The sequence below is a fragment of the Microtus pennsylvanicus genome, chromosome 3 (assembly GCF_037038515.1).
Source record: "Microtus pennsylvanicus isolate mMicPen1 chromosome 3, mMicPen1.hap1, whole genome shotgun sequence".
Lineage (NCBI taxonomy): Eukaryota > Metazoa > Chordata > Mammalia > Rodentia > Cricetidae > Microtus > Microtus pennsylvanicus.
In genome coordinates this window covers 41,193,777-41,221,637 of record NC_134581.1, presented here as the reverse complement: position 1 = coordinate 41,221,637, position 27,861 = coordinate 41,193,777, and the positions used below count along the sequence as shown (strand labels likewise).

Genomic DNA, 27,861 nt, shown 5'->3' with positions numbered 1-27,861 from the left:
AATTTCAAAATATCCTAAGTAAAATGTATTAGTTTCAAAAGGTTGCATAGTGTTGTACTGTTTTATACTACTACTGAAGACAGATGCATGCAGACCATATTGGTGGTTTCCAGGGGAAAGGGCACACAATGAGGATATGGTTCACAAGAGTTATTGGACATAGTGACCTGTTTGGCACCCTATTGGGAAGATAAAACTCACATAAGTATACAAAGCAGGAAAAAAAGTAATGTTTACCATAAAATCTTAAAAAAGTTTAAGCCCCCAAAAGGCAAGGAGATTATTGATTTCACAAAGTTCATGGAAAAAAAAACAAACAGATTTACTAAAACTAAAGTGGACAGAGGAAGCTGTAGGATGAAATCAGTATGAAGCATGCCTGTTGGTCCACGGTTCCTCAGAAGCTTAGATCTGGAGCAAAACTTACAGCAAAGGATAGACTTGGGGATAGGCCTGAAAATGCCTAGCTGAAAAATATACAACAGATCTCTACGGTGTATTTTTCTCAGTAAACTATAATTCTGGTCAAAAGTCATGGTTTAGGAGCTCACAGGCCCCAAGGGTGACGTACTACTGTTATTCTGCTAAAAGGACACAGAATCAAAATGTCCTTGAAATTCCTATTTTTACACCCATAGATTAGTATAGTTAATTAGAGAAGTTTCTTCACACAGTGGACGGCAGTTAACACAGAAACTCACAATTGACGATGTCAATAGAACATTCAGACAAAAATGGGTCATCTACAGCACCCCAACAAGACCCATCATGGAAGTCAGGGTGGAAAGACTAGAAAAGCCAAAGGTCGAGGAGAACAGAAACAAAATGCACGTGTGCACACACATACACACACTCATGTATGAGGCACTAAAGCACACACACACACACACACACACCAAACAGGACACAGCAATCTGAGAGGATCAGCATCTAATATCAGATTCATCAAAAGTGGTAGAAAGAAAATTGCTTTTGACCTGAAACTGTATTTGTAGTCAAGCTATTAGTGAAATATGAACGTTAAAAATAATTTATAAGTAATTTCTTTTTAATTATTAATTAATTTATAAATATAATTTATAAATAATTAAATAATTATTAATATATTTATTTTGTATGTCTGTGTGTATAAGTCTCTGGGGAACAAAAGGAAATTTCTGTTGAATTATTGTTTTTCATCATAATGGCTTTAGAATAACTATCTGACTTTGGAAACTGCACATAACTCACTTTAATATATAAAAGCAAATAAAGTCACCGTGGTCTCATTTGGTTTATAGACAATGTATTTATTTTAAAATTTCAAATGACATGATGAAAAATGTGCTTTTCACATTTATTGACTGATGGGTGCATGGACCAAAGTGAGCTTTAAAATATGTTACCAAATCATCCCAATCTACAACAGGCATTTATACATCAAAACTATGTAACAGCAACACCTTTACCCTCTAACACACTTAGTACTACCATGCTCACAAAGAACAAAAAGCCTGCAACTTAAAGAGCAGATGTAATAACCCTCAAGCAGTGTTTCTTCCATGCAGACAGCTGAGCATAATTGCCAAGTACCCACCTCTCACTTGTTCCTGCTTTTCTAGGGTTTTCGCTAACTGCCTCCTTGACTAGATTGCTATCACTGTCCATTCCCCAACCTTAGCCAGTCTGCCTAGAAGTTGGGTAACAATCTTACTACTTCCTGGTAAGAATAGATGATCTTCAGTAACGTAAGTCTTGTGATTATGTTGTCACTGATTAATAAATATAATAATTTGATAATTGATGACATTTTATCAAATGCACAGATAGAGAAGTTAAAACAGTGGTTCTCAATCAATGCAACCCCTTAATATACTTCCTCATGTTGTGGTGACCCCCCCAATCATAAAATTATTTCATAGCTACTTCTTAACTGTGATTTTGCTACTATTGCGAATAGTAATATAAGTATCTGATATGCAGAACATTTGATATATGATCATTGTGGGGGTCACGACCCACAGGTTGACAACCATGGAGTTAAAACCTGGTCTCCCTAAGCCTGGTTAAAACTGAGCACTAACCACTAGCAAGAACAAAGGGACATTTTTACTTTAGTAAGACACTTAAGCATAGCACAATTAATTTTGTTCACTTTTATTAATACAAACAGAATGTTAACTTTTAATATAACTAAGGTTACAAATAAACTGTCACTATCCAATAAACAAATAATAGTCACTTGAATCTTAATTGAATTATTCTCTATTAGAACAGTCATTTTCTCCAGTTTATTTTAAACTGTCTTATAATTTCAATGAAACATCTTAGCTTTTGCTTACTGAATAATTTTTTTCAGTTGGAAAATATCTCATGCCAAAACACTTCCTTGCAAATTAACACATTTTTCTAAGCCTTCTGCTTAGTTGCCTTGATGCCATCAACTTTTCTAAACATGAATGTCCCGTTTTCTTCATATATACAATAGTTTTTGATTTCCAATGACAGGAGCCAGGGAAGAATACAGATCATCAATGCACTTGTAAAACAAAAAGTTTCCATTGTACTTTTAAAGACTGTATCTTCTCCAGGGTGTGAAAATGTTAGGCCTCTCCAGTGCTTCTTCAGACCCCTTGGCCCAGGCAGAGAGATGCAGGTTAGCAGTCCTCTTTAAACAGCACTCACTCTGGGAAGACTGGCAGAAACATCTCACTCTTATGAAGAATCCCCCAAATAAACTGAACATCACATGCAAGAGGGACAATTTTCAGAATAATAGCATTCCGAATGACTGACAATAGTTTTAGAGAAAGAAGAACTTATGTCCTGAGAAATTTTTGTATATCCATCAATCAAGTAACCCATGCAAGTAATATTTTTATAAGTTAAAAGTCACCATGAATTACAATCTCTTTTAACAGAATTTCATATCATACAAAGCTTAAGTGTGTCACGTTTCTACTATGAACCATTGATTTTTTTTGTTATTTTAAGCACATAGTAATTTAAACTGAAACATTACTCAGATTTTAAAATATAACCGAAGGAAATCATAACCAAGTCTAAAAACCCAAGTATTTACTACATAAATATGAATTACTTTAGTGTAAAAACAATTAAGAGATTTCAATGCAATGAAGTCAACTCTGATTAATACATACATTTTCATGCATGTGAAAAAATAATTTACATTCACTTCAGGAATAACTTCCATAGCAAACAAATTACAGCATTTATTCAATAAAGGAATATTAAAATAATTCTAGTTAGAAAATAAAATAACTTCAATCAGATATATTATAATTTTTTATCATGTACATACTCCAAATCCCTGCACCACCCCCAAATTTAAGTAGGAAATGTATAGAACATCTTTTTTAAGGTTTATCTTAGGAAAACTAATCAAAACATTACCTTCATTAAAGAGAATATATATATATACACATATCCATATTTGTTTGACCTGTATGCGAAAATTTAATGAAATATGGAAGAAATTAGGATTTCAATTTTTTCTGGGCTATAATATTAGTACTAAGTCAAAATACTTACCTGCTAAGTAAGAACAGCTTGAGGTATTTCCAAGGCAGAGCAATTATCTTAACACTACACACCACAATAATGAAAAGTCTCTCTTGAACATTTACACCTGGTTTACAGTTGACAGAGGATGAGGGTTGCCAAGCAGCTGTCCCATCTCACCTAAATTCTTTCTTCCCCTACGAAGTATAAGCTTCCAGGGAGAAGATCACATAAAAACATTTCAAGTAGCTTGGACTCCGGAATGCAACATTTTAGTCAAATTAAAAAGAATTTAAAATTCTATCCAAGACCTACCTGATCTTTTTAGATATTAAAATTTTCTATACTGGACAAGGGAAGTACATTTTCTGAAATCAAAGTCATTATCAAATAACTATAATAGAGAAACTGAACACATGACCCCCTCAACAAGGAGGGATCTTAAGCCTTTACACACAACACAAGAAAATGAAGTGCTTTACTTATGTTTAGACTTTCTACAATCTGAACTGTAACCAAATTTCAAAAGGTTAGTTAAGTCATACACTCATACATCTCAGAAACCCTTTCTGCACACAGTAGGCACACGTAACCAACATCATGTCAATGTAATGTTATCAACACAGCACAAGCGTTTAAGCAGTAGACTCATTTCACATGACAGAGGCTGTATGCATCACACGTGGCCTGTCCCAATAAAAAGCAGACATTAGAATGCCATTTTAGCAGTTACAATATTGATATGATCAATATAACTAATTTTTATACCCGTCATATATTTTCATAAGTCATCCATATGTAAGAAGCAAAGGACAAAGGCTGTTTTGTTTTGTTTTTTAAATTATGTGCCAACTTCAAAATGACATACTAACCAGACATCAGCATTCAAAAGCTAGGTTGAAGAGGACTGGCCTTGATGCACATGCAGTAGATTTGTTTTCAGAGTATAAAATTAAATGGTGATGTCAGCAGTATTACTACTGTTTCTATATTTATGATTAATTACTAGTAGTACAACTCCCAGAAGGAAGGAGATGGATCCAATAGTGATATAAGCAATTCCCAAAAATGGATTTTTTCCTCCCATCCAAGATATAGTGCTTAAGATCATCCGTTTTCGTCCATCAAAAGAATGTACGGGGTAATCTGACAAGGGTATAGGAAAACTTTTTGTCTGTGGTACTTAGTATTTAAAACACAAATTTTAAAGTTAACATTTAAAGCCTATAATTCACTTATATAAATACCTTGCTTGTATATTCTGAATCACAATAAATAGAATAGACGGACAGACAAACGGATGGATGGAACTGTATTCTTTTGTTGTTTTTGAGACAGGGTCTCACTATGTAGCTCTGACTGTTCTGGAACTATGTAGACAAGGATGGTCTTGAAGTCATAAGAGATCAGCCTGACTTATTTCTAAGTGCTGGAATTAAAGACATGTGCCACTATGTGCTACAAATAAAACCAACTTAAAAATCTAATTTAGGAGTCGGGGCAGTGGTGGCGCACACCTTTAATCCCAGCACTCAGGAGGCAGTGGCAGGCAGATCTCTGTGAGTTCGAGGCCACTGGTCTACAAGAGCTAGTTCCAGGACAGACACCAAAACTACAGAGAAACCTTGTCTTGGAAAAAAAAAAAAAAAAACCTAATTTAGAAAAAAGTCTTCATATATAACTAGACACTAAACCCAGGGCAAGGCACTCTATCCCTGATAAACATTTCCAGACCTGATCTAGTGCAATAATATTACTAGTAAAGGCCAAAATGTTTTATCAAAACAATGAAATTCAGATCTATATAGTATCTTGGGTAGTTTTGCTCTTTTTTTATTACCTAAGAGAGACTAAAAGCTTCAAAGCAATGTAATATGGAAAAATATTTCAGATGAGCAGCGATGATGCCCAAATAGGATGTTAACAGACAAAAAGCAGAAAAAAATCTGAAGTCTTAAGCTCAAAGGGCATGTTTACGCATGTAGCCACAAGACAGAGCACTCTAAGTAGAGGGTCACAAAGTATGATGCTCAAGTTTTAGCCGGCTCACTTGATGCAATAACAAAACTCATGTTCTGAAAGAACTGACAGCTCAGACAGAGCAGAAGTCAAAAGTGACTGTTAAGGAGAGACCAGGGAGGAGAGAGGAGTGTGTGGCGGTGAACTATTTACATGGCCCATTCTAGGGTGCTGGCAAGAGAGGAGAGAAGACAAAACTAACACTACAATTTGAACTGAAGCTCCTGAAAAGGGGCACAGCTGCAGCGCCTCAGGCCACAGCCTGGAGGTGTGGCAGGCCCCACTCTAATTACGGAAATCAATCCTAGCCTAAGGCAGGAATCATGACACTTAATCCAACTCTGCAAGTACAGTATCAAATCAACTATGTCCTTCCTCTAAAAATATGGGCTTCCACTTTAACTCCATTCAACTGTGCTCTTAATTTCCCCTTACCTTGTACTTTAACAGCTAACTCCTGAAAGTCTGCAAGCCTCCAGGTCCCTGTCAGTCTTTGAGATGTCCTGCATTCTTCCTCAAAGTATTCTCAGTCCTCGGGACTCTGCTGTAGACTCCCCGCATGAGAACTCTCTGCCCTTTATGAAGTGCTCCAGACCTTCTCCTGTGTTCTAGAGTTGGCTACACACTGGCAAAACTGCTCCTCAACGGGCATAGTTTCAAAGCCATGCTGCACTCAGTCAGTCACTATTAGACCATGTTCAGTTGTATAACCAAAAGCTCAAGAACTAAAGGTTATCTTTATTTTAAAAATTAGCATATTAGTCACTTACTAATTTACTATACAACTCAAACTAGAAAACAAAAACAAAACCCTAGTGTCAGAGGCAGCTGAATCTGTGAGTCTGAGGCCAGTCTGATCTATGGGGACAGAGAACTCCAGGCCACTCAGGGCTGCATGAGAGCCAGTCTCAAATAACAAACAAACAAAGAATGTACTTATGGTTTATCCAGATAATAAAAAGTGCTAAAATCCAACACACATTTAAAAGATTAATATTTGGATATCTTTATGTTTACTGTGTATATTTGGGCAAAATACTTAAAATAATGGGCAAAATACTTAAAAACACTGAACTTTGTTAAGGATAAAAGGAACTGTCCAAGCCGGGCAGTGGTGGCGCACGCCTTTAATCTCGGGAGGCAAAGGCAGGCGGATCTCTGTGAGTTCGAGACCAGCATGGTCTACAAGAGCTAGTTCTAGGACAGGCACCAAAACCACAGAGAAACCCTGTCTCGAAAAAAACAAAAAACAAAAAACAAAAAAAAAAGGAACTGTCCAGTATTTCTTTTTTTATAAAAGTCTGCTTCTGGCCTAAAAAGATCACCCAGTGAGCAAAAGCACTTGATGTACAAGCATGATGAGGTAAGTTCAATTCCTGGAATCAACTCCACAAAGTTGTTCTTTTACCTCCACACATGTACCTTGGCACATGTGCACATATCATACATGAATGCATAACAATGAAGACCTTTAAAACTAAAAATGGAAGTATAAGAGTCTATATTCAACTATCAATACCACAAAATAAATAAATCTAGAGTACAAAGTAACATGCCACATAACTGACGTAAGACAATCAAACTCTTTGAAGCTCTATGTGTGCACACAACCATAAAAAAAGGATACTGTATGTGATGTTCAAATAGTACTGTCCAGCTGGTAATGTTGGGTGTAAATCATCTCTCCGCTCTATAAGACGATACAACTTACGAAAAGTAGGTAACGCTGCAGTACGCATCCAAACAATGAAGTCCTCATTTATGAATCCATTATTATCCTCATCAGGGTCTAGCATAAAAACTGGTTTATGCCAGTTTACTGGCTTTATTGTATCTTAAAGATAATTTGGGGAGGGAGAGAGATGTGAAAATAAAATATTCAATTCTATGAACAATTTCAATGAAAATGCATAGTACTAAAAAAAGTAAAAAAAAAACACAATCTGAATATTAGTAAAGCTATAAATATATCCACATCCTAAGGATATCTTAAAATCTAAAGAAAAGCCAATTCTATCTATAACAAAAACTAAAAAGACAACTGCTACCTCAAGAGACTACAAAAAGGATACTAACTAAATAAGAGGCAGATTACTTAATGCAAAAATATAATGTTAAGAAACATGGGGGGCAGTGAGATGGCTCAGCAGGAAACGGCACTTGCCACCAGATCTGAGGAATGAAGTTCAATCCCCAGGACCACATGGTTAAAAGGAAGAACAGATTCCCACAAGCTCTTCTGACTTCCACATATGCACTATAACACATGCATACATACATACATACATATATATACATGCGTATAAACACACATACAAAATAAATATATAAGTGCACAAATAAATTTTAAAAAGAAATATTGCATTACGAAACTAAGGCAGCACAGAAACAAAAATATACGTGCATTATAAAATGAGGGCCAATTAAAACAAACTGTCGCAGTTTGTAAAGACTACAGCTGAAATCATCAAAGAAATTCAAATCAATAAAAAGCACACATTTCCTTTACAATTTTAGTACATATGAACATTTACATAACTTAGTATAATGCTGAGAAAGAAAATGCTGTTCTTTAAAAAAAAATAAATGAATTAAGCCAGGCAATGGTGGCGCAGCCTTTAATCCTAGGACTAGGGAGGCAGAGGCAGGCCAATCTCTGTGACTTCAAGGTCAGCCTGGTCTACAAAGCAAGTTCCAGGACAGGCCCCAAAGCTACAGAGAAACCCTGTCTCGAAAAACTAAAAATTAATATTAATTAAGACTGAAGACAAAATTTCAGTTACGTTACTAAAACTACTAGGTTTTGAACAAGAGGGGATATTGGTCATGTTTTACCTTTAAATTTTTCTTCGAGGCTTTCTTTTCCAGGTGGATTTCTGAATTTCACATTTTTATCTGTCCACCAAGCAATACCTTTTCTCTTCAAAGGAATTGGTACAGGTGTGGGATCAGATTCATTGGCAACCAGAAACAATTCTAATGTATCTAAGCATAAGGAACAGAAGCTATTATCAACAACTACTAAAATCCATAGCATCTTATTTACTCTATGAGAAATGAGAATCTAGAACTTGCTCTGTAAGTAGATGACAGAGAAGGCCCAGGCTAAACGCACATCATTTTGAAAAACTTTAGAATCTTCGTTTACTAGACATCTAGGTCACTTTCCTAAATGACTAGCTGACATTAGAAGATCAAGAATTTTAATAACACTCCAAATAAAAGGGCAACAGCATCCTTTTTCTCTTCTCTTTCTTTGGCTACTATTGAATTCCTAACAGCTCCTGCCTTTCCCATTTTCTGTACTTGGTAATCACACATGGTATTCAGTTCCTGAAACATGGTTGGTACAAATGAACAAGTTCTGTTGAACCAACTATCAGGAACAGTGTAAAAACACACACAAAAATATTTCATTAATGTTTATATTCTAAAATGATACTATTTGTGGGGGAATGGGTTAAATAAATTATTCAAGCTAATTTTACTTGTTTCCTTTGAGGGTTTTAAAAATAAGTACTAGAAAATTTGAAATGCTTTGTATTTATGGTTTGAATTATATTGCAATAAGGCAATATTTTAATGGTATAAATCAGTGAAAGTAGCTCTGTGGTTTTTACTTTTTTACAAGAAATAGGAAGATTCTATTTTCTTCTCAGAGATAGGAATCTATTTTCATAAAAGAACATTCAAAGGGAAGCCACAGAGAATTTAAATCCTATTCATTATCTGAGTATTTTTATCTTGAAGGTGAATTTCATAATTTCATTCATATTACTAGACTATTACAGTTTCCTACTCCCAAGCATAGTTTCCTAAGTGCACTCAGTCCTATTCATTTGCCTACATGGATGTTTGTATCTAGCATACCGTTAAACATGCTGTTGGCAATAGCTCCACATGGAGCAATTGGTTTGTCTTCATTTCTTCGATAAGGTTCACATTCCTTACTTGGATTCTAGTTTCCAGGACAAAAAAGAAAGAGAGAGAAAGAAACTGTCATCTAGATATCTGGAGAAATGATGGGCTACTCCTAATTACTAATTAAAAATTCTGCCCCTGTATTTTCCCCACTCATAAAATATATGAGTCTGTAAAGAAAACAAGCTCTAAACTAGCACATTTAAATACTCAAAATATTCTTTAATGTCACAGTACTTTTTAAATACAATGCTTATTCAACTAGATCTACATAGCTATACATAACTTAACAAATTTAATATTTTGATTTTCTTTTTATTTCCTTTTTTGGTTTTTTGAGACAGGATTTCTCTGTAGCTTTGGAGCCTGTCCTGGAACTAGCTCTTGTAGACCAGGCTGGCCTCAAACTCACAGAGATCTGCCTGCCTCCGCCTCCCGAGTGCTGGGATTAAAGGTGTGTGCCACCACTGCCGGGCAATATTTTGATTTTCCTATCAACAGAGAAACCACAACCACAAAGATTTTTGATTGAGAAAATCTAAATGACTTATCAATCCAGCTGTGATACCCAATAAAGGGCATAATAGCTGGGAGTAAAGACATTCTAGCCTCATTAATAAAAACTGAACACAACCAATGCTTTAAATTTTGTAATTTGGAGTTAAATCTAAAAAATAAGACCCAAACAGAACACACTTACCCATCATTCATCAGAACCCCGTCCCAAACAGAGCTAGAGCCCAAACTCCCAATGACTACCAGAAACGAGCAGGGAGTGGTGGGCTAGAGAAGTTATTAAGTAAAAAAGCATTTTAACTAAAAACTTCTGTCAAAATTAGACATAACAAGTAATACTTTAGCATTAGTATCCCATGAGATTAGGTACTTTAATATTTCAGAATGAATATTTACGACGTTCCTACTTCACAGACGCCACATTTCTATATATCATCATTTTTACTTACAAGCAAAGCACTAGGGTCTCCATTTAACTGGCTATCATCTCGAGATTTTACATAACGACGATGATTTTGATAGAAGTTAGACAGTCCATAATACATAAACACATTGCCCTAGAGAAAACAGAAAGGGAAAAATGTTTTAACAAAAAAAAAATTTGTTTCATATTTTGTAAAACTTAAGCAATCAGTAGTGGTATGGAACAATGGTCTGTATTCTGTCAATTATATTTTAAATAAACACTGACTGGCCAGTAGCCAGGCAGGAAGTACAGGCAGAACAACCAGACAGGAAGTAGAGGGGTCAATGAGAACAGGAGGATTCTGGAAAGAGGAAAGCTTGTCTGCAGTTGTGACCCCGCCACAGAAGAAGCAAGATGTGACTGCCTTGCTGAATAAGGTACTGAGCCATGTGGCTAGCACAGACAAGAATAATGGGCTAATATAAGTTAAAAGAGTTAATAAGCCTGAGCTAATGGGCCAATCAGTTTATAACTAATGTAGACCTCTGTGTGAGTTCTTTGGGACTTAACTACTGTGGGAACCAGGCAGGACAGAAAACTGATACCGAGATGAAATAGCAACAAATTATACAACAAAAATTGTACAATTAAATATAAATGAATTCATAGTAGAACAACTATACTCTAACTCTTAAATTCTTAAGTTTTAAAAGAAGGGGAAATATTACTACCTTTGAATTAGGTACTGAACTAAGCAGTCCTAGGTACACTGCACTAACTGGCTTAGGAAAGCTATTTACCAAATACTTGATAATCACTGGAATTACAATTGTGATAGAGTATTTGTCGGGAATGTTCATGTGTAAGGCCCTGAATTCAATTTTCAACACCACAAAAGCAAACAAAAACACAAAAATAAATTATGCAATTGTAAATAAAATTAAAGAAGTTATGCTATAAAAGCACACAACTTTTAAACTATCCTTAAAGTGTTGTGTGCAGTCTGCAGAGATGACTCACTAGGTAAAGTGCTTGCTGCACAAGCATGAGGACCTCAGTGTGAATTCCAGCACCAACATGAAAGTCAGGCATAGCAACATCCGTCTATAATCCCAGAGATGGAGAATGATGGGGATGGAGGAAAGGGAGGAGACAGGCAAATACAGGAACCTTCTGGCTAGCCAGTCTCATTTAAATGACAAGCTCCAGGTTCAGATAGAAACTTGTCTCATAAAATAAGGTGACAGGAAGACATGCACACAGCATACTGCACACCTACACACAAGCATGCACAAATTATTATTTTCATTAAAAAATAATACTGAAAAATATTAGTGTACTCTGAGCTACTTTCAATATAAAATTTTCTCTAATTCAAATTGGTTTTTATCCAATTAGCATCTGACTTTCAGAAAAATGATCTGAAAACTCCATGCCCCACCACCACCACTACCAACACAGTGTTTCTCTGTGTAGCTTTAGACCCTGTCCTGGAACTCATTTTGTAGACCAGGCTGACTCTGAACTCACAGATATCCACCTGCCTCTGCCTTCCAAGTGCTGGGATTAAAGGTGTGCGCTACCACCACGTGCTTAACTTTTTTTTAAAGATTTATTTATTTGTCTATTTATTTATTTAATGTGTATATGAGTGTTCCAACTGCATTTACATCCTTGCACCAGAAGAGGGCATCAGATCCCTCTATAGATGGTTTCGAGCCACAATGTGGTTGCTGGGATTGAACTCAAAACCTCTGAAAGAGCATCCAGTGTTCTTAACCGGAGTCCTGACCTGAAAACTTTTTATTGTCCAAATAAACTGTAAGTGGAATAAGAGTATATAATTTCAATAGGATGTTACATATACTATTTTTCCAATTTTAAAGTTACTGTACCAAATATTTAATAATAGCATCTTTATACATATATATCCTTTTACTTTGCTCTTATTTTTGCTCATTACTCTGCTTCCCACCTTGCATTGGTCCCCTTCTGTCCTCCAAATATTCACCCCAATGCCATAGACTGCTAGAAATTAGCAAATTAGTAATTGTTAAAATATATTAAGTTATAATGCTTTATAATAATAATTAAGAGTGGTACTCTTATGAAATCAACTTCAAAAATATCTTGGGGAAAATAAATAATACCCATATATTGAATTAACTACAAGGTGCTAAGAAACCATCTGATTAGCAGCAGGAAAAATGTTCTTTCTCCTTTCTGATTACAACGTCTCTAGAGAGAGAAAGAGGAAGAATGAAATATAAAGAGAATATATATATATATATATGAAATATATATATATTTCATTTAAAGACTTGAATACTGATGGGTTTGGTGGAAGAAGCATGTAATCCCAGCACTCAGGAGGCAAATGGAAGATCATTAATTCCAAGCAAACCTGAGTTACACAGCAAGCCTAATGCTGACCTAGAACACATAATGAAATTATGCATCAAAAAGTAAATAAATGAATGAAAATGTTCATTTTTAAATAGCAAACCATAAACCCCTACACTCTACACAAAAGAGGAGATAACAGAACTTCTAAGTTGTTCAAACTCTCCCATTTCTTCAGACTCCCAGCATCTTTATAGTTTGCCCACCCACACTGAAACTGCACTTTTCAGTCTTCTCTCAAAAGGGTTTTCACAGCTTTGTCCAAAGCCAAAGGCACTGTTACATCAGTGCAAGAGCATCAATAACCACTAGATGGCTTCTATCCACCAGAAGCTATTAAAATTATCACTACCTGTAGAAAATCTAAACAAGGAAACTTGAACCTTGGCATGAACTATGTGACAGCTTTGCTTCCTGAAGAATGTTTTTAAACTGCATTTTCAGATGAAGAGCAGGAAAAACTCTATCCATGCCAATTCTGAAATTTTATATCCTTTCCCATATGCTCAGTTCCCAAGAACAGAAACCAGTATTAACACTACACGGGTGCACGAACACATGCACACCCACACCTATAGCCACACAAACACGGGCTGTGTTGAAATACCAAACTATAAAATATCAATAAAGTTATAACTTAAAAATACAAGCACAAGATTTCTACCATTAAAAATGTGGCTAGTGAATATCAAAAAGATGCCTTAAATTTTGTCAACAAAATATTAAAAGGCAAAAAATTCAAATAATGCATTTAGTTATCAGATTTAATTAATTTAATTATGCAACAACTAGATATATAGAATAATCTTCAAATGTCTATAGATTCAAATAAACTAAGCTGATTTCCCAATACAAATTAAGAATAAAAAAAAAACCTATTAGTATTTTGTACAGCATGCCTTTTTCTAACATAATACTTTAAGACACAAACCTCAAATGACTGTTCCAGTGTGAAGTTAATGGTACAAACACAAGATGTCACATTCGGAGACAAACATTTATTGCAGGGGCTGGAAGGTTCTGTTCCAGTGTAATCAATCTGTAAGAGAAAAAGGTTGAGCAAGCAGTTCCTTGGAGCAGAGAGAAACCTAAAACTTGCATAACCTACTATTAAAAGAAAAAGTCAGTCCAACAAAGCAGTGTGCATCCTAGACAAAACTGCTGCTGTGCCTTTATCAATGTGAGGCACTAAATACGAAAGAAGCTTTTGTGTACTGTTTTCAAAGTACTCCCTTTACACCCAAAGAAATCTATGTACTGACAGAACTGTAAGCGTAAGATTTGAAAACTCGACTTATAAAGATGCAAATGGCTAAGAGCTCTAAACTAATAAAATGCCAGATTCATAGATTAAAAACTTTTCTTCTTAAATATGACAATTTTAAAGACTCTCATAGTCACCTCTGTTTTCTACAGAACATTTCCAAATTGAGAAAAATAACAAAGAGGGGAAAAAAGGATGGGAGGAGGGAAGGAAACCTATGGGCTGAGAAAGTAACTCATGGTAGAATGCTTGCCTTGCATGCACAAGGAACGTACTTGATCCCCAGAACCATCAGAAATTGCAGAATACTTCTCCCCACCAAAAAACCTGGTGCTAAGTCTGTCACCAATTTGACCTTGGTTCCTGCATGCTTCAGCATAGGAATATCCCGGTGACTATAGTTTCTTTAGTTACTTGGGTGTGCCCTTGATTCACATCAGAGTTTACATGAAAACAAGATTCACTGGTCACAGAAAGACTAAACCTGTGACCAGGGGCTTTGGCTCAGCAAAACCTCTATGGAGAGAAGTAAGGCTATAAAGGTACAGTTAAACTACTATGCAGCCAGTATTCAATCAATTATGCCTAATCATGTAGTCCTGCACTTCAGTCATAGACTGCTGCACAGGGAACTTTCTGGTTGGTAAGGCACAAATATGTTAGAAACTTGATGTACCCTAAGTACACAGGGAGAAGGCATGGAAACTCTATGTTCAGACCCCACCCTTTGTGGTTTCTTCCAAAAACCTTCCTCTTCCCTAGCATATGGCATTTTAAGGAAGACAATCTTATGAGAGGCAGGAAGATGAGATCATGGGGACCTTCTGACTTTGGAGCAAAAAGTGTGTTTAGCCTAGGGAACTGTTTTGTATCCAAAGTAAGGCCAGTTATTAGGGACTATGCTTTGAACCTGTAACATCTGATGCTAACTCTGTCAAAACTGAATTTTACAATACCAGGTAGTCAGAAGACCAGCCCTCGTACCCAAAATTCTTCTTTTCCATTATAAATAAGAAAAAAATTAAACATACTTTATTTATTTTTTTTAAGAGTACTTTTAGTAGAATCCCCATATAGCTTCTGTGTGTAGAAGCACAGGCTAACCTGTTGTTACATTTGGTTAGGAAGTGTCACCTCAAAAGAGCCTATATACGTTGGGATCTTGCTTCTAGCTGGAGTGCTATTTTGTGATGCTCTAGAAACTGAGACGTGGCCCTGACTAGAAGCAAGCGGCTGGATAAGGTCCTAGGGTAGTAGCTTCCTGTCCCTGTCCACCTCCTCTAACTACTTCCTACTCACCATGAGTAACCCCCACTACATGTTTCTGCTACCATGATGCTCTGTCTCATTTCAGACACAGGAACAAAGCAAGTTATGAGCTGAATGTCTGAAGCTGTAAGCCAACATGAACGAATCTTTCCTTCCTTGAGTTGTTTTGCTCAGGTAACTACTACATCCACAATTAATATCTTCCCCCAAAGTGAGCTATTACAACAGTAAATGAACATTGACATTATCATAATCTTAAGTTTATAGTTTAAGGTTCACTCTTGGTTGGCAATTAACAACAGAGAATTATATATAATATAAAATACTTCAAATGACTTTTAAAATTTTTCCTGTCTAGATGGTGGTTGTGACATGTGGCTTTAATCCCAGCCAGCGCTCAAGAGGCAGGTGGATCTCTGTGAGTTCAAGGCCAGCCTAGTCTATAAGAGCTAGTTCTAGGACATATTCCAAAGCTAGAGTCTCTATAAAACCCTGTCTCGAAAAAAACAAACAAAAATCTGTCTTTTATCCATTCATCCTCTGTATTAAATCATAGTAAGCACTGCCTTTTTTACTGTCTTCACAGTTTTGTCTTTTCCAAAGTTGGAGTCATACTGTAGGTAGCCTTCGCACACTGGCTTCACTTGGTAATCTGCACTTAAGTTTCCTCTACATCTTTGCAGAGTTTGATGTACTATAGATTATTTATTCACCTACTAAAAGACCAAATTGTCTTGAATGCACAAAGATCCTCTTGCTTCTGCCTCCAGAGAGCTAGACTAAAGGCGTGTGCTACCATGCCCAGCAGTCTACAGTATTTTTTACAACAGTCCCAAGTGGTTAAGGCTCTGTCTGTCTTCTTTGAGGAACGTGTCTAATCAGGTCTTATGCTCACTTTTATCAAGCTGCTTCATTTTCATATTTTAAGTGTTCTTTAACAATTACCAGGTATTTTAAATTATTTTCTGCCAGTCTATGATGTATCTTCTAAATCTTGATAAGAATAAACAGTCCAAAAATTTAAAATAAAAGTTACCTTTATAATATAAAAAATTAAAATTAAAATTTGTACCTAGAAAACAAAACACCATATAAATTATAACATAATTTTTCAAAAACTACAATTGCCTAAGAAAACTTGGTTTTATCAAATTGTTAATGTCTTGTACAACTGTTTTTCACAGAAGCTTGTTAACTAGTAGAGCTGTGTTTTAATTATTTTTCATTGCAAATATCACCAATAAACAAGGCATGTAACTAAAAAAAGAAAACTAAATGAAGATAGGAAAGCACACATGAATTTCATTAGACCAGCAAGCTACAAATCGGTACCAAAGCCTGCTTGTACACATCAGTCCAATTACATACTAAATTTGTCAGAATAAGTCACAAAGGAAACTGTATTTTTAATTTCACATTTTCTTTCTCTTAAGACTTACCTATGAAATAAGTATAGAAACCTTTCAAATCACCCTCTTTAACTTGACCACCACTTGTTAGTGTTGAACCCTGAACTCCAATCACAGAGGAGTTGACCCAAGAGACCACTCTCACACCACAGGTGATGTAAAAGCAGAGGATTTAATTAATTCTGTAGCAACAGGGTCTTTCAGCATTCAAGAAGCCAAAAAAGACCCAGAATAGATGGTACAGGCTACTTTTAAAGCAAAAAGCCATAGAAACAAGGGGGGGGTGGAGAACTCTGGTATTGTTTTCCAACTATTGGGACTGGCTTATTCAAAGGGCTATTAACAATAACTGGTCTGAGCCAGGACTGGAGGGCAGCTGCCAGATCAGGTGAGATAAGAGGAAACATTTGAGGGTTACTTTGACCCCTTCCCAGGGACTGAGTCAAAACATCAGGAAATGAGTCAACATCTTAAGGGTTATCTTGCCCCAATTTCAATAACTGAGTTCTATCTGGAGAACATTCACAAAGACTCAGGGAGATGGAAAGTTTCCAACATTTCAGTACGTATGTGGGTAACTGTTAGATTCCTGGTTCCCAGGGGAGGAGAGAAAGCAGTAAAAGTAATAGTAAGCAAAAAGATAGACTTAACTAAACAAAAATAATCTGATGGAATTGGAAATCATATTATACTTTAGTATAATAAAACTTTGTATTTTATTAGAATAATTATTAAATATCAAATAATACTTAAAATAGCCATAACATTCATCATGAACTGCTGATTATAAAAATGCATTAAGCCGGGCGGTGGTGGCTCACGCCTTTAATCCCAGCACTCAGGAGGCAGAGGCAGGTGGATCTTTGTGAGTTCAAGGCCAGCCTGGTCTACAAGAGCTAGTTCCAGGACAGGCTCCAAAGCTACGGAGAAACCCTGTCTTAAAAAAAAAAAAAAAAAAAAAAAAAAAAAAAAACAAAGAAAAAAAGCATTAAAAGTTACAGCTTTTAACTTCAGGTAACTCTGAAAACAGTGTTTTTAAAAGTCATTATAATTAACCTTTAAATTTTAATAGGAGTAAGGCACAGTAGAAGGTACAAGAACATACAAAATAATGGCATATTGTACCATCAACAGTTGACAGTTTTCCTTTATACACATATTTTATCTGATCCTTACCAAAATCCTACTACACTACATAAAAAGAACATTCTCAGGAACTTTCCCACATGCTAGTCTAGACTCCATCATCTCTGACTCAAGCCCAATCAACACTCCTCCTACTAAACACCTTCCCCCAGGAACTGTCTTCCACTCTACCATCAGGCAGCCTTCATTAGCAAAGACAAAATACAAAGAAAGCTGTCAATTGGTTGGCACAGAAACAATCATTAGCAAAGAATCAGTACTTTTTAAAAGAAGTAAGAATTTAAACAAATTCAAGAAAAGAAAGAAAAATATATAGGCAACATTGGAAAAGAAATATTTAAAGATGATGAGAATAAACTTTGCATTGTGGAGAATTTTCAAGATGGAAAAGAAATGAGACAACGCTAAGGAAGGAAGTGAGCCACAAAGGCATGCATAGCACATTTTACTACTTTTATCACATGTGTTGTGTCTGACACATACACACTTAATACAAATCATCTTCAAGAGTAGGGGCTGAAGACACGGCTCAGCAGTAAAGAGCAGTAAAGAGCTCTTCCATCCCAAGCACCACCTTTAACTCTAATTCTAGGGGATCTAAGGCCCTCTTCTTACCTTTGTGGGCACCAGGCATGGATATGGTAAACAGACACATATACAAGCAAAATACTGGTACACATAAAATAAATAAATCTTTTAAAAAGTAGGTGACCCTTGTTGGGCGGTGGTGACACACACCTTTAATCCCAGTACTTGGGAAGCAGGGGATCTCTGTGAGTTAGAGGCCAGCCTGGTCTACAAGAGCTAGTTCCAGGAGAGAAACCCTATCTCGGAAAACTAAAAAAACTTGTGATTATGACTATTTTCCTTATTTTAAATAAGAATAGCACTTGGTTCAATCCCTAGCACCAAAAAACCCTGAGCACCAAACCAAATACACAAAACCAGTCCTTAATCAGGTGGATCTGATGCTATTTTGCATTTCTGAACTGACTTAAATTATAAGGCACCCCAGCAGGTGTACACAGAAGCATATAGGGTAAGAACTGCTGCAGAATGGGGGGTGGTGTCAGGTCCCCATATATGCGGTGTGAGAAATGGTTTCTACCAACCACAAATACTCCACTTCTACTCTTTCTTTAAAAAATACTTTAAAGATTTATTTTATGGACGAGTACTCTATCTGCATGTATGCCATAAGAGGGTATCAGATCTCACTATAGATGGTTGTGAGCCACCCTGTGGTTGCTGGGAAATGAACTCAGAACCTCTGGAAGAGCAGCGAGTGCTCTTAACCTCTGAACCATCTCTCCGGCACCCCCTACTTCTACTTATGCCCCAGGCAATACGACCCATGCTATGCCAGGCCCACTGTTAAAATCTTAACAGTGCCATGGTGTCACTTTATAATAATGATCCCTGTTACAAGCCAAATCTGCCAGCTGCTGCAGCCAAAGAACCCCACAGATGTATGCACCCCCACCCCCAGCATCTCACTTCTCACAGCTGCTGCAAACCGGAAAGGCTACACAGGTCTCACAAGGAAAGGGGCCTCCACCCTCACAAGCCCATGAAGCCCAAGGCAGCTAGACTACACTGACTCTCCTATCCAGAGTCTCTGTGATGCGGTCACCTACCACAGGCTGCATAGTAACACAGCCCACATCCTCACAGTTCAGGACTTCCCCTTCTATGGAACCCTTTAAGAATAGACACTTCACTTTGTCTACCCACTACTCAATCCTCATACAACTTGCTGTAAGATTAATAAATCTCTTATCTGAAGGACCACTGTCACTCTAGAACCCTCCTTCTGCCCTCCCTCTCCAAAACCTACACTTCAGTCCTAAGGAGAGGAAAGACAGAGACACCTGTGTGTCTCCTTTCCACTACCAGACTATCATTACCTTGTTTCATTGGCAAAATTGGTGCGTTTAATATAATGTAGAGCTGAATGTGGTCTCCCAAGAGAGGTTTTTCACTTGTTTTAAAAAAAAAAAATCCAAAATGCTTCCATCTATGCCTATCCAAGAAAATGGACAAAGAATTCTGACTGAATAAAAGGGATGGGGACTTTAGATCTACAAACCAGGACTCTTCTTTTCTAAAAATATTAGATATCTAAGACTCCATTTTCCTCCACCTAGGACAATAAATAAATAAAAAACACAACTGTCTCTGTGGCAGAGAAGAAATGGGAGCAGTCTGAGGCCCAGACCCTTTTACCCCTATGAAAGGACCTGTAATCTTGTCTTACACTTAATGTGCACCTTCTAGTCAGTCCAGTGGTTTTCTGTGCACTTAAGATAGCATAGTGGGAAGGAATTGGATTTTTGCTCCTCTCTCACTTAATCACACTGAAAAAAACCACACACACACACACACACAAAACAAAAACAAAAAAAAGACAACTTACTTTCCTTCATCAATTTGAGTTCATTCATTTCTTTTACAGCGTTGGGTTTATAGATCCAAGTGCTCAGAATGACTTAGCTATACAAAACTGTTTAATGGCTTCTCACTAAATTGCCTGTAGTCATAATATCAGCTGTGTAAAGTGCACCCTAACATGCACTACTTTAATCTGATCTATTTCCCCCTCTTCTCACTCTGCCACTGCCACACTGGCTTCTTTGTGGTTCCTTCTTCTAAACACACTCCTCCGCTGCTCTTACTATTTCTGCATGGGTAGTTTTCCCCAACATATCAATACTATTACTTAGGGTTCCCCAGCACATGCTATTTTGTGGCAATATATTACAATAAAATACATTCTAAGAGAGTGAAACTTTGTGGGACCTCACACTCAGAATTAATAATATACCTTAAGGTCACTTTTGACAGCTATCCATTGTGTACACAGCCTGTTTGTTTAACCTGCTTTTAAGAGAACAAAGTAGCAATCAACCTTGAGTGCCTGAGATTTCCCATTGTAGCTCAACGTTTACAATCAATTGTAATCAACAGTAGCTGTTACAGTAATACATAGCTGTAATCTCAAAGTGTGCACTTTTCCATGGCCCTGACCTATGCAAGTGTATAATTTGCTGAAAGCAGCAAACATGGAGGTTGAAAGCAATCTTCTAAACTGAATGTCCACTATAAATATTGAACACAACATTTAGATATTGCTTGATAAACAGTATTTGTAGTACTGTTTAGTGTCTGAGTCAGTTGTGGTCTGTTGAAATCAGTGACTTAATTTCCTTGTAAGCTCTTAAAAGATTTTTGTAAAGTATCCTTCATTCCTTCCCCCATATAATACTTTCTGTGCTATTCAATAAAGATAGGGCAAAGCCCTCTGTTAGGGACAGATATACACAGACGGGGGGGGGGGGGGGAGACAGAGAGAGTCAGAGTCATACAGATACACAGGGACAGACATAGATACCAGCACAAGAACAGAATAACAGATTCGCACAGATTCAGATACATGGAATGGTCAGAGAACAAAAGACACCAGAGGCACGAAGTAGAAAATTCAAGTCTGGACTTGCTTTGGTTAAATGACTCCAAAGGGAAGTTCTTTTATTTCTTTCCTTAATGTGATATCGAAGTATTACTGGTGACTTGCAAGTTAATCACTAATTTGTTTAATCCATGCACTACTTGAAACTGCAAACCATCCTTCAACCCTTCCTTTTCCCTCTGAGCATTTTCTTTTCTTTTGTTAAAAGATTTATTCATTTATTTATCATGTGTACAGTATTCTCAGTATTCTGCCTGCAGGCCAGAAGAGGGCACCAGATTTTATTACAGATGGTTGTGAGCTACCATGTGGTTGCTGGGAATTGAACTCACAACCTTTGGAAGAGCAGGCAGGGCTCTTAACCGCCAAGCCATCTCTCCAGCCCCCCCCCCCCTGAGCATTTTCTACCATCTAACACACCTCAAAAGCAGCAAATTAAAACGTTAATTAATGATTGATAAGAATGAACAAAATTGGCCGGGCGGTGGTGGCGCACGCCTTTAATCCCAGCACTTGGGAGGCAGAGGCAGGCGGATCTCTGTGAGTTCGAGACCAGCCTGGTCTACAAGAGCTAGTTCCAGGACAGGCTCCAAAACCACAGAGAAACCCTGTCTCGAAAAACCAAAAAAAAAAAAAAAAGAATGAACAAAATTGGGCTAGAGAAATGTCTCACACAAAATAATATGAGAATAATAATAGAATCGCATTAAATTAAAAACTAATAAAGTCCTAAAATATTAGTTAAGTTTTATTTGCAAACAATTCATGTAGGATGTTTTAAGAGAAAATTACACAAATTTGTAAGCTGAACAGAACTCACTTAAAAGGTTAAAGAAAAAAGTAATGATATTCAATATCCCTTACATAGTTTATATTATATATATTTATAATATAACATATTCTATCCTAATGTATTAGCAAAACCACATACCAAATTTGTTCTTCACATAAAAATAACACAATCTATTTTCCTATGAAATTCAACTCAATACTACATATTTACCCAGGACTTTCATGTCTAGAAGACCTAATTCTCATTTGGCTGATGTACCATTTTACTAGATGGTGAATATTACTACAACCCTGTGATGCAGAGAATGACTACTACCCAAGCTCTCACCCCAATTTTTGTGTTACTTTTCTTGTTAGCAGAATAAAGCTAAAATTTCCAGCCTGCCTTGGAGCTAGTGTGACTATGGTAACAAGTAGGGTTGGTGCAGTGTATCAGCTTCCAAGAATCTTTTTCCCTTAGCCCTTTGTTCGTCCTTCACTCTACACTGTTGATACCCAGAAAAGACAACCAGAAGTCTGGCCTCCAACTTGAACCTTGAGCTTGAAAGCCAGTCACAAAGAATTGTTCTGGTGGAAGCTTCACCCCAGCCCCTGGCATCCATAGACCCAGAGTATGGATCATTCTGGTGGAAGCTCTAACCCAAATCCCCTCCCCCATCTCTTTCCAAATCCTGCTGCATCTCAAAAAGCCAAATGATGACCCAGACCTTAGAGATGCTCAAGATCACTCCCATGGGGCATTTAAACTGCCCTCCCCCCCCCGCAGAAAACAGACACGTGGTTTTCCAGTATTCCTTGCCCATCTCCTCTGGGGGGGTGGGGCTGAAAATCAGGAGTGTTTTTATCCATTAAACCTGGGCTTTTTCTAATTCAGTCTGATTTGGTCTAATTTGGATTGCTGTGTTGGTGGAGAGGCTTATCAGGATGCAGAAACTTTTCTAGAATGTAAAAGGCAGCTTAAAAGCTTTATACAGATGGTTCTGTATCCACCATATTATGTTCCTAAGGCATGTGATATGCAATGAAAATCTTGACTGCCCACTGTTGAACTGCTGATGGGTATATATCATGTCAATCATACCTGCTATTGAATGCTGGAAGCAGAGCTTAGTGAACTGTTCTTGTACAAGCATAAAAGGTATTAAGAATGCTGAGACAAACGAGGACAATGGAGGTCCAATTAACAAGGTTTCAGAAGGGAACAAAAACTCTATCAGAAACTGGGACATGGGCCAGTGGTATGACATTTTGGACTATAATTTGATTTTTTCTCTGCCAATATCCTGAGAGCCTAAATAAAGTTTAATTTAAAGATAATGAACTGATTGGTTTGGCAGAAGAATGTTCAACACAGGATGGCATTCAGATTGGTGCTGAAGATGCAGCTGTGATACAGAGATCAGAACCACTGTAGATAAGACGCCTGTGCTACACAGGGTCAATACAAGCTGAAACCCAAAGAGACCTGGGGTATATCTCAAGCTGGCAGCAAAAGCTGGCAATAAGCATCCTCCATGTGATAGAAGATTGATATTGTCGTGAAGAGAAACTAAGAGGCAACATATGTCAAGTCAGAGTTCCCTCAAAGAAGTCATGAGAAGACACTGTAAGTAGCTGTGAAACTGAAGACTCAGACTCCAGGAAACTGAAGATGCCAGGGCCTTAGGGGGACTGCCAAGGCCAGCTACAGAAATGGAACCCAAACAATTACTTTAGAAGCCCCACTCAAACGCTGGACACAGAGCTGTAGTATTTGATGTTTCCCTGGCAGATTTTTGTTTTGCTTTGGTACAACTCTTTTATGCCCCTAGCTGTTCTTTTTTAGAAGAAAAATGTTTGCTTAGTATCATTATATGTTAGAAGTATGTAGCCTGGTTTTAATTTTCTAGATGCACACTGTTAAGAGACTGAACTTTTAAAGGGTTAGAATTTTTTAAGACAATGAGGACTTTTATGGCTGAACTGCATTTTAAGCCTTTGGGGACAAGGAATATCATGTCTTAAAGGTGATGTTTTAAACATCAAATTGACAAGTAGAATTGTGGCGGTTAGTTTTAATCTCCATCTTGCTATAGTCTAGAATCATTTGAAAAGGGACTCTCAATGAGTGGTTGTCTAAACCGGGTTACCCTGTGGTATGTCTGTGGAGAACTGTCTTGAACAGGATACAAAAATATCTAGACGAAAAGGGTAAGGCACCATTCCCTGGGTTGGGTCCTGAGCCACATAAAAAAGGAAAAAGTTCTTGGCTGCAATGTGGACTGAAACCCAGAAATGAGCTAATATAGCCCCTTTCTCCACCAAGTTCCCTTGTCAAGGTGTCTTATCACAACAAGAAACAAAACCAGGGCACATGCACTACCACATCAGCAAAAGCTCGTCTTTCTTTGAACTGCTCAGGCACACTCTGCTCCTGCCACTCACCTAGCAACGATTAATTTTCCTATAATGCTTCTTTGCTTTGCTCCACACCCCCATAGTTTTTGGGTTTTGTTTGTTTTTGTTTGGGGGGGGTTGTTGGTTTGTATAAATCTCTATGTAGCTAAGTTTGGCCTTGAACTCCTGATCTTCCTGCCACCCATCTTTTAAATGTTGAGGGGTGATACACTATCACAGCCAGGGAAGTGCTCTGTCACTAAGTGACATCTGCATCTCCTGCTACTCTAAATCATTTCTTCCCCAAAAGGAATGCTCTCTGCTGGAAAAATAAAATAAAATAAAAGGAGGGTGGGGAGAGTTCTGTCCTCAAACTTTTTCAAAGAAGTACTTTGTATATAGAAAATGTCCACAGCGGGCTGGAGCGATGGCTCAGAGGTTAGGAGCACTGACTGCTCTTCCAGAGGTTCTGAGTTCAATTCCCAGTACCCACATGGTGGCTCACAACCATCTTTAATGAGATCTGGTGCCCTCTTCTGGCCAGCAAGCATACAGTCAGACAGAATACTGTATACATAATAAATAAATAAATCTTTAAAAAAAAAAAGTAAAGAAAATGTCCAACGCTGATCAAAAATTCTTGATAAATAGAGAATGTATGAGTTTTCACTATCAAATAACCACTACATCCCCTGTCAGCTGAAACTCAAGGGGAGCCTGACTAATGAAACCTGCCAGTTGTAACATCCACTAGTTTTCAAAGACAAAGTCTACACAGGAGGAACAGTTCTAAACCTCAAAGGAAAAAGAGGCTCTCAAAGTAGAAGAGGGGATGCAAAACTCCTATTTTGAAAATTAACATTGTTTAAACGGCAAAAGTATATATATATATATATATATGCACAGTTCAGAATACAGTAAGCTTAAGACCTTGCAACTAGCTTAAATCCTAGTGAGGAAGCACCAGGGGCAGTACAGGACAGAGAGGGCTAAGGAGGTTGGCTAAAATGTTACAGACAACTATGAATGTTCCCCTAAGTCAACCCAAGACTTCTTAGTAATCCTAAAAGCACATCTTATTTCTACGTAATAGCAATGTGGTGACAAAGAGAAATTTGAAGGACGTGCATTTTTACACTGTATACAAGGAGAGCTGGAAAACTCCATTTTTGAATGTAGATTTACCTAAATGGAAATCAATAGAAGACCTAAATAAGTCACATAACAAAATGCTGACTAATAAGGCAAGTCACTTTAAGTATTAGTCACTTTAAGTTAAAAGGGGCATTTTAAGTACTTAAAGAATTTTCTGAAGTCCTCAGAATGAGTAATTTGCACTACCATTTTAGTATTAACTGCTAAATTTACCAGTACGTGTCTTTAAAACTCTGAATATGGGGGGGCGGATTGTTTTGTGTCTATAAAAGGTTAGAAAATAAATATTTTAGGATGCAGAGACAGAAGAAAGTTCTTGACTAAAAAGAAAGAAGGGTGCACCTTTTTGGCTGATGAAATTCAAGATATAATCACAACAGTTATATACAATTTCTTGGCAGCAACATAGCTCTACTTCTTAAGAACCTAATTCTTTGAGGAAAACATCCCATACAACTGTTACTTAAGTTGGTATTTCCTATAACCAAACTGATTGCAAATGCTCTTCTGGAAAATCAGTCTCAGTCCTGGCCCTAAAATAAACACTCCAGCAGCTACTTACTGGAAACAAAACCCTATTACTCAAAGCTCTTAATTGCCAACGGTTCCCTATTTAGTTACTGCAATATATTTGAGCATTAAAATCTTTAAATTTCTTAACATAAATGCCTAATCTTCAACCATCATTTCTAAGAAACAAGTTATCCTTCCTTGATTCTACACTAAAGTTTAAGTAAAAACAAGATTACTAAGTGCAGATGAAAGACTTAATCTTCTTCAAGATCCTTACAATCTAAAGATTCAAGCTAGAAAGAAATAAAAATATAGATAGCAAATTTTTATCAGAAACAGAAAATAATCAAGACAAAATAACACTAGAAAATGAAAGTTAAAAAAGGAGTATAAGAGGGAATTTAGCAAATTGGGGGAATGTTGCTAAGATTTCAACATTTTAGGCATTATTAATTTCATGTAAATGTTTACTTCTAGTTATTACTGAATTTATGTTATGTTAAATGTCAAATGTTGCTTTAAATAACACACCCATCTGACTCTAACGATTAATTAGTTTTTCTTTTACTGATTTTTGGATACTAGATCTTTGTCACCCAAGTTAGCACAGAATTACTGGATTCATTTGTACCTCAAGCCTGCCTAAAATACATGGGGCTATAGGAACAGCCCTCCTGACTGGGCTCTCTAAGCACTAATTTACAACCACATAACTTCACACTGATAAATGCTTTTGTAGAAGTTACAGATGGCACTTTCAAGTTAGCTTTGTATCTCAGCCTGGCCAAAAGTCTTAAAGGAGCCTTGAATCCTAATGCTGCCACATTAAAAGAAATACTCAGTATTTGCTACAAATAATAAAGATATTAAGTATTAAAAATATATTCATAATAAAAATATTTTTAATGGCTAGTTCTTTTCTAAAAACCTCATTTCACTTAACCTAGAAAATCTAAAAACCAACCAAATAAAATTATAAAATTCACAAACTTAGCCAGGTAGTGGTGGCGCACACCTTTAATCCCAGCACTAGGGAGGCAGAGGCAGGCAGATCTCTGTGAGTTTGAGGCCAGCCTGGTGGTCTACAGAGCTTGTTCCCAGACAGCCAGGACTACACAGTGAAACCCTGTCTTGAATTCCCCACCCCCCCCCAAAAAAGGAAGAAAAGAGAGGGAGGCAGACAGACAATTCATAAACTTAACAAGTGAAGTTACTACTAAATATGAGCATTAAAATAAAAAATATAAAATAAATAAAATTAAAGTAACTTTTACCAAAAAAAAAACACTGTTTTAAGGGGAGTCTGGAGCATTATAAGAGTAGTAATATTTTACTATAGTATTTCTGGGAGAATGTCCATTAGTTTTACTTAAAAATTTCAAGTTCTGAGCAAAACACTTAAAGCCAAGCATTTTGATTTACAAGTCTCCTTTGCCCCAGTAACTTAAACTAAAACAGAAATGAGGGTACTGCGCTTTCAAAAGGAAACTTAACAGATGGAAAGGAGTACGAATCAATCTGGGTAAGAAATGCTCATTTCCCATTTACCTTTATTTATTATTTTATTTTTGTTTCTTTTTATTTACTTTTGTTGTTTTGATATAGAGTCTACTTAGTTCTGTTTTTCCTGGAACTCACTATGTAGACCAGGCCCAGAGATCCATTCTCTGCCTCCCTTGTGTTGGGATGCAGACATGCATGT

The 27,861-nt window shown here is 36.9% G+C and overlaps 1 protein-coding gene across 1 annotated transcript in view; it reads right to left on the bottom strand.

The window, feature by feature from the left end:
• Positions 1-2,120: 2,120 nt before the first annotated feature.
• Positions 2,121-27,861, bottom strand: part of Tmem30a (transmembrane protein 30A) — a 28,460-nt gene continuing 2,719 nt past the window's right edge. The window contains exons 2-7 of the mRNA XM_075965132.1: positions 13,698-13,805; positions 10,407-10,514; positions 9,391-9,478; positions 8,356-8,505; positions 7,148-7,354; positions 2,121-4,647 (exon numbers count right to left, since the gene is read on the bottom strand). Of these exons, the coding sequence (XP_075821247.1) occupies positions 4,454-4,647; positions 7,148-7,354; positions 8,356-8,505; positions 9,391-9,478; positions 10,407-10,514; positions 13,698-13,805 (855 nt within the window). The 3' untranslated portion in view covers positions 2,121-4,453. The remainder of the gene's footprint in view (positions 4,648-7,147; positions 7,355-8,355; positions 8,506-9,390; positions 9,479-10,406; positions 10,515-13,697; positions 13,806-27,861) is intronic.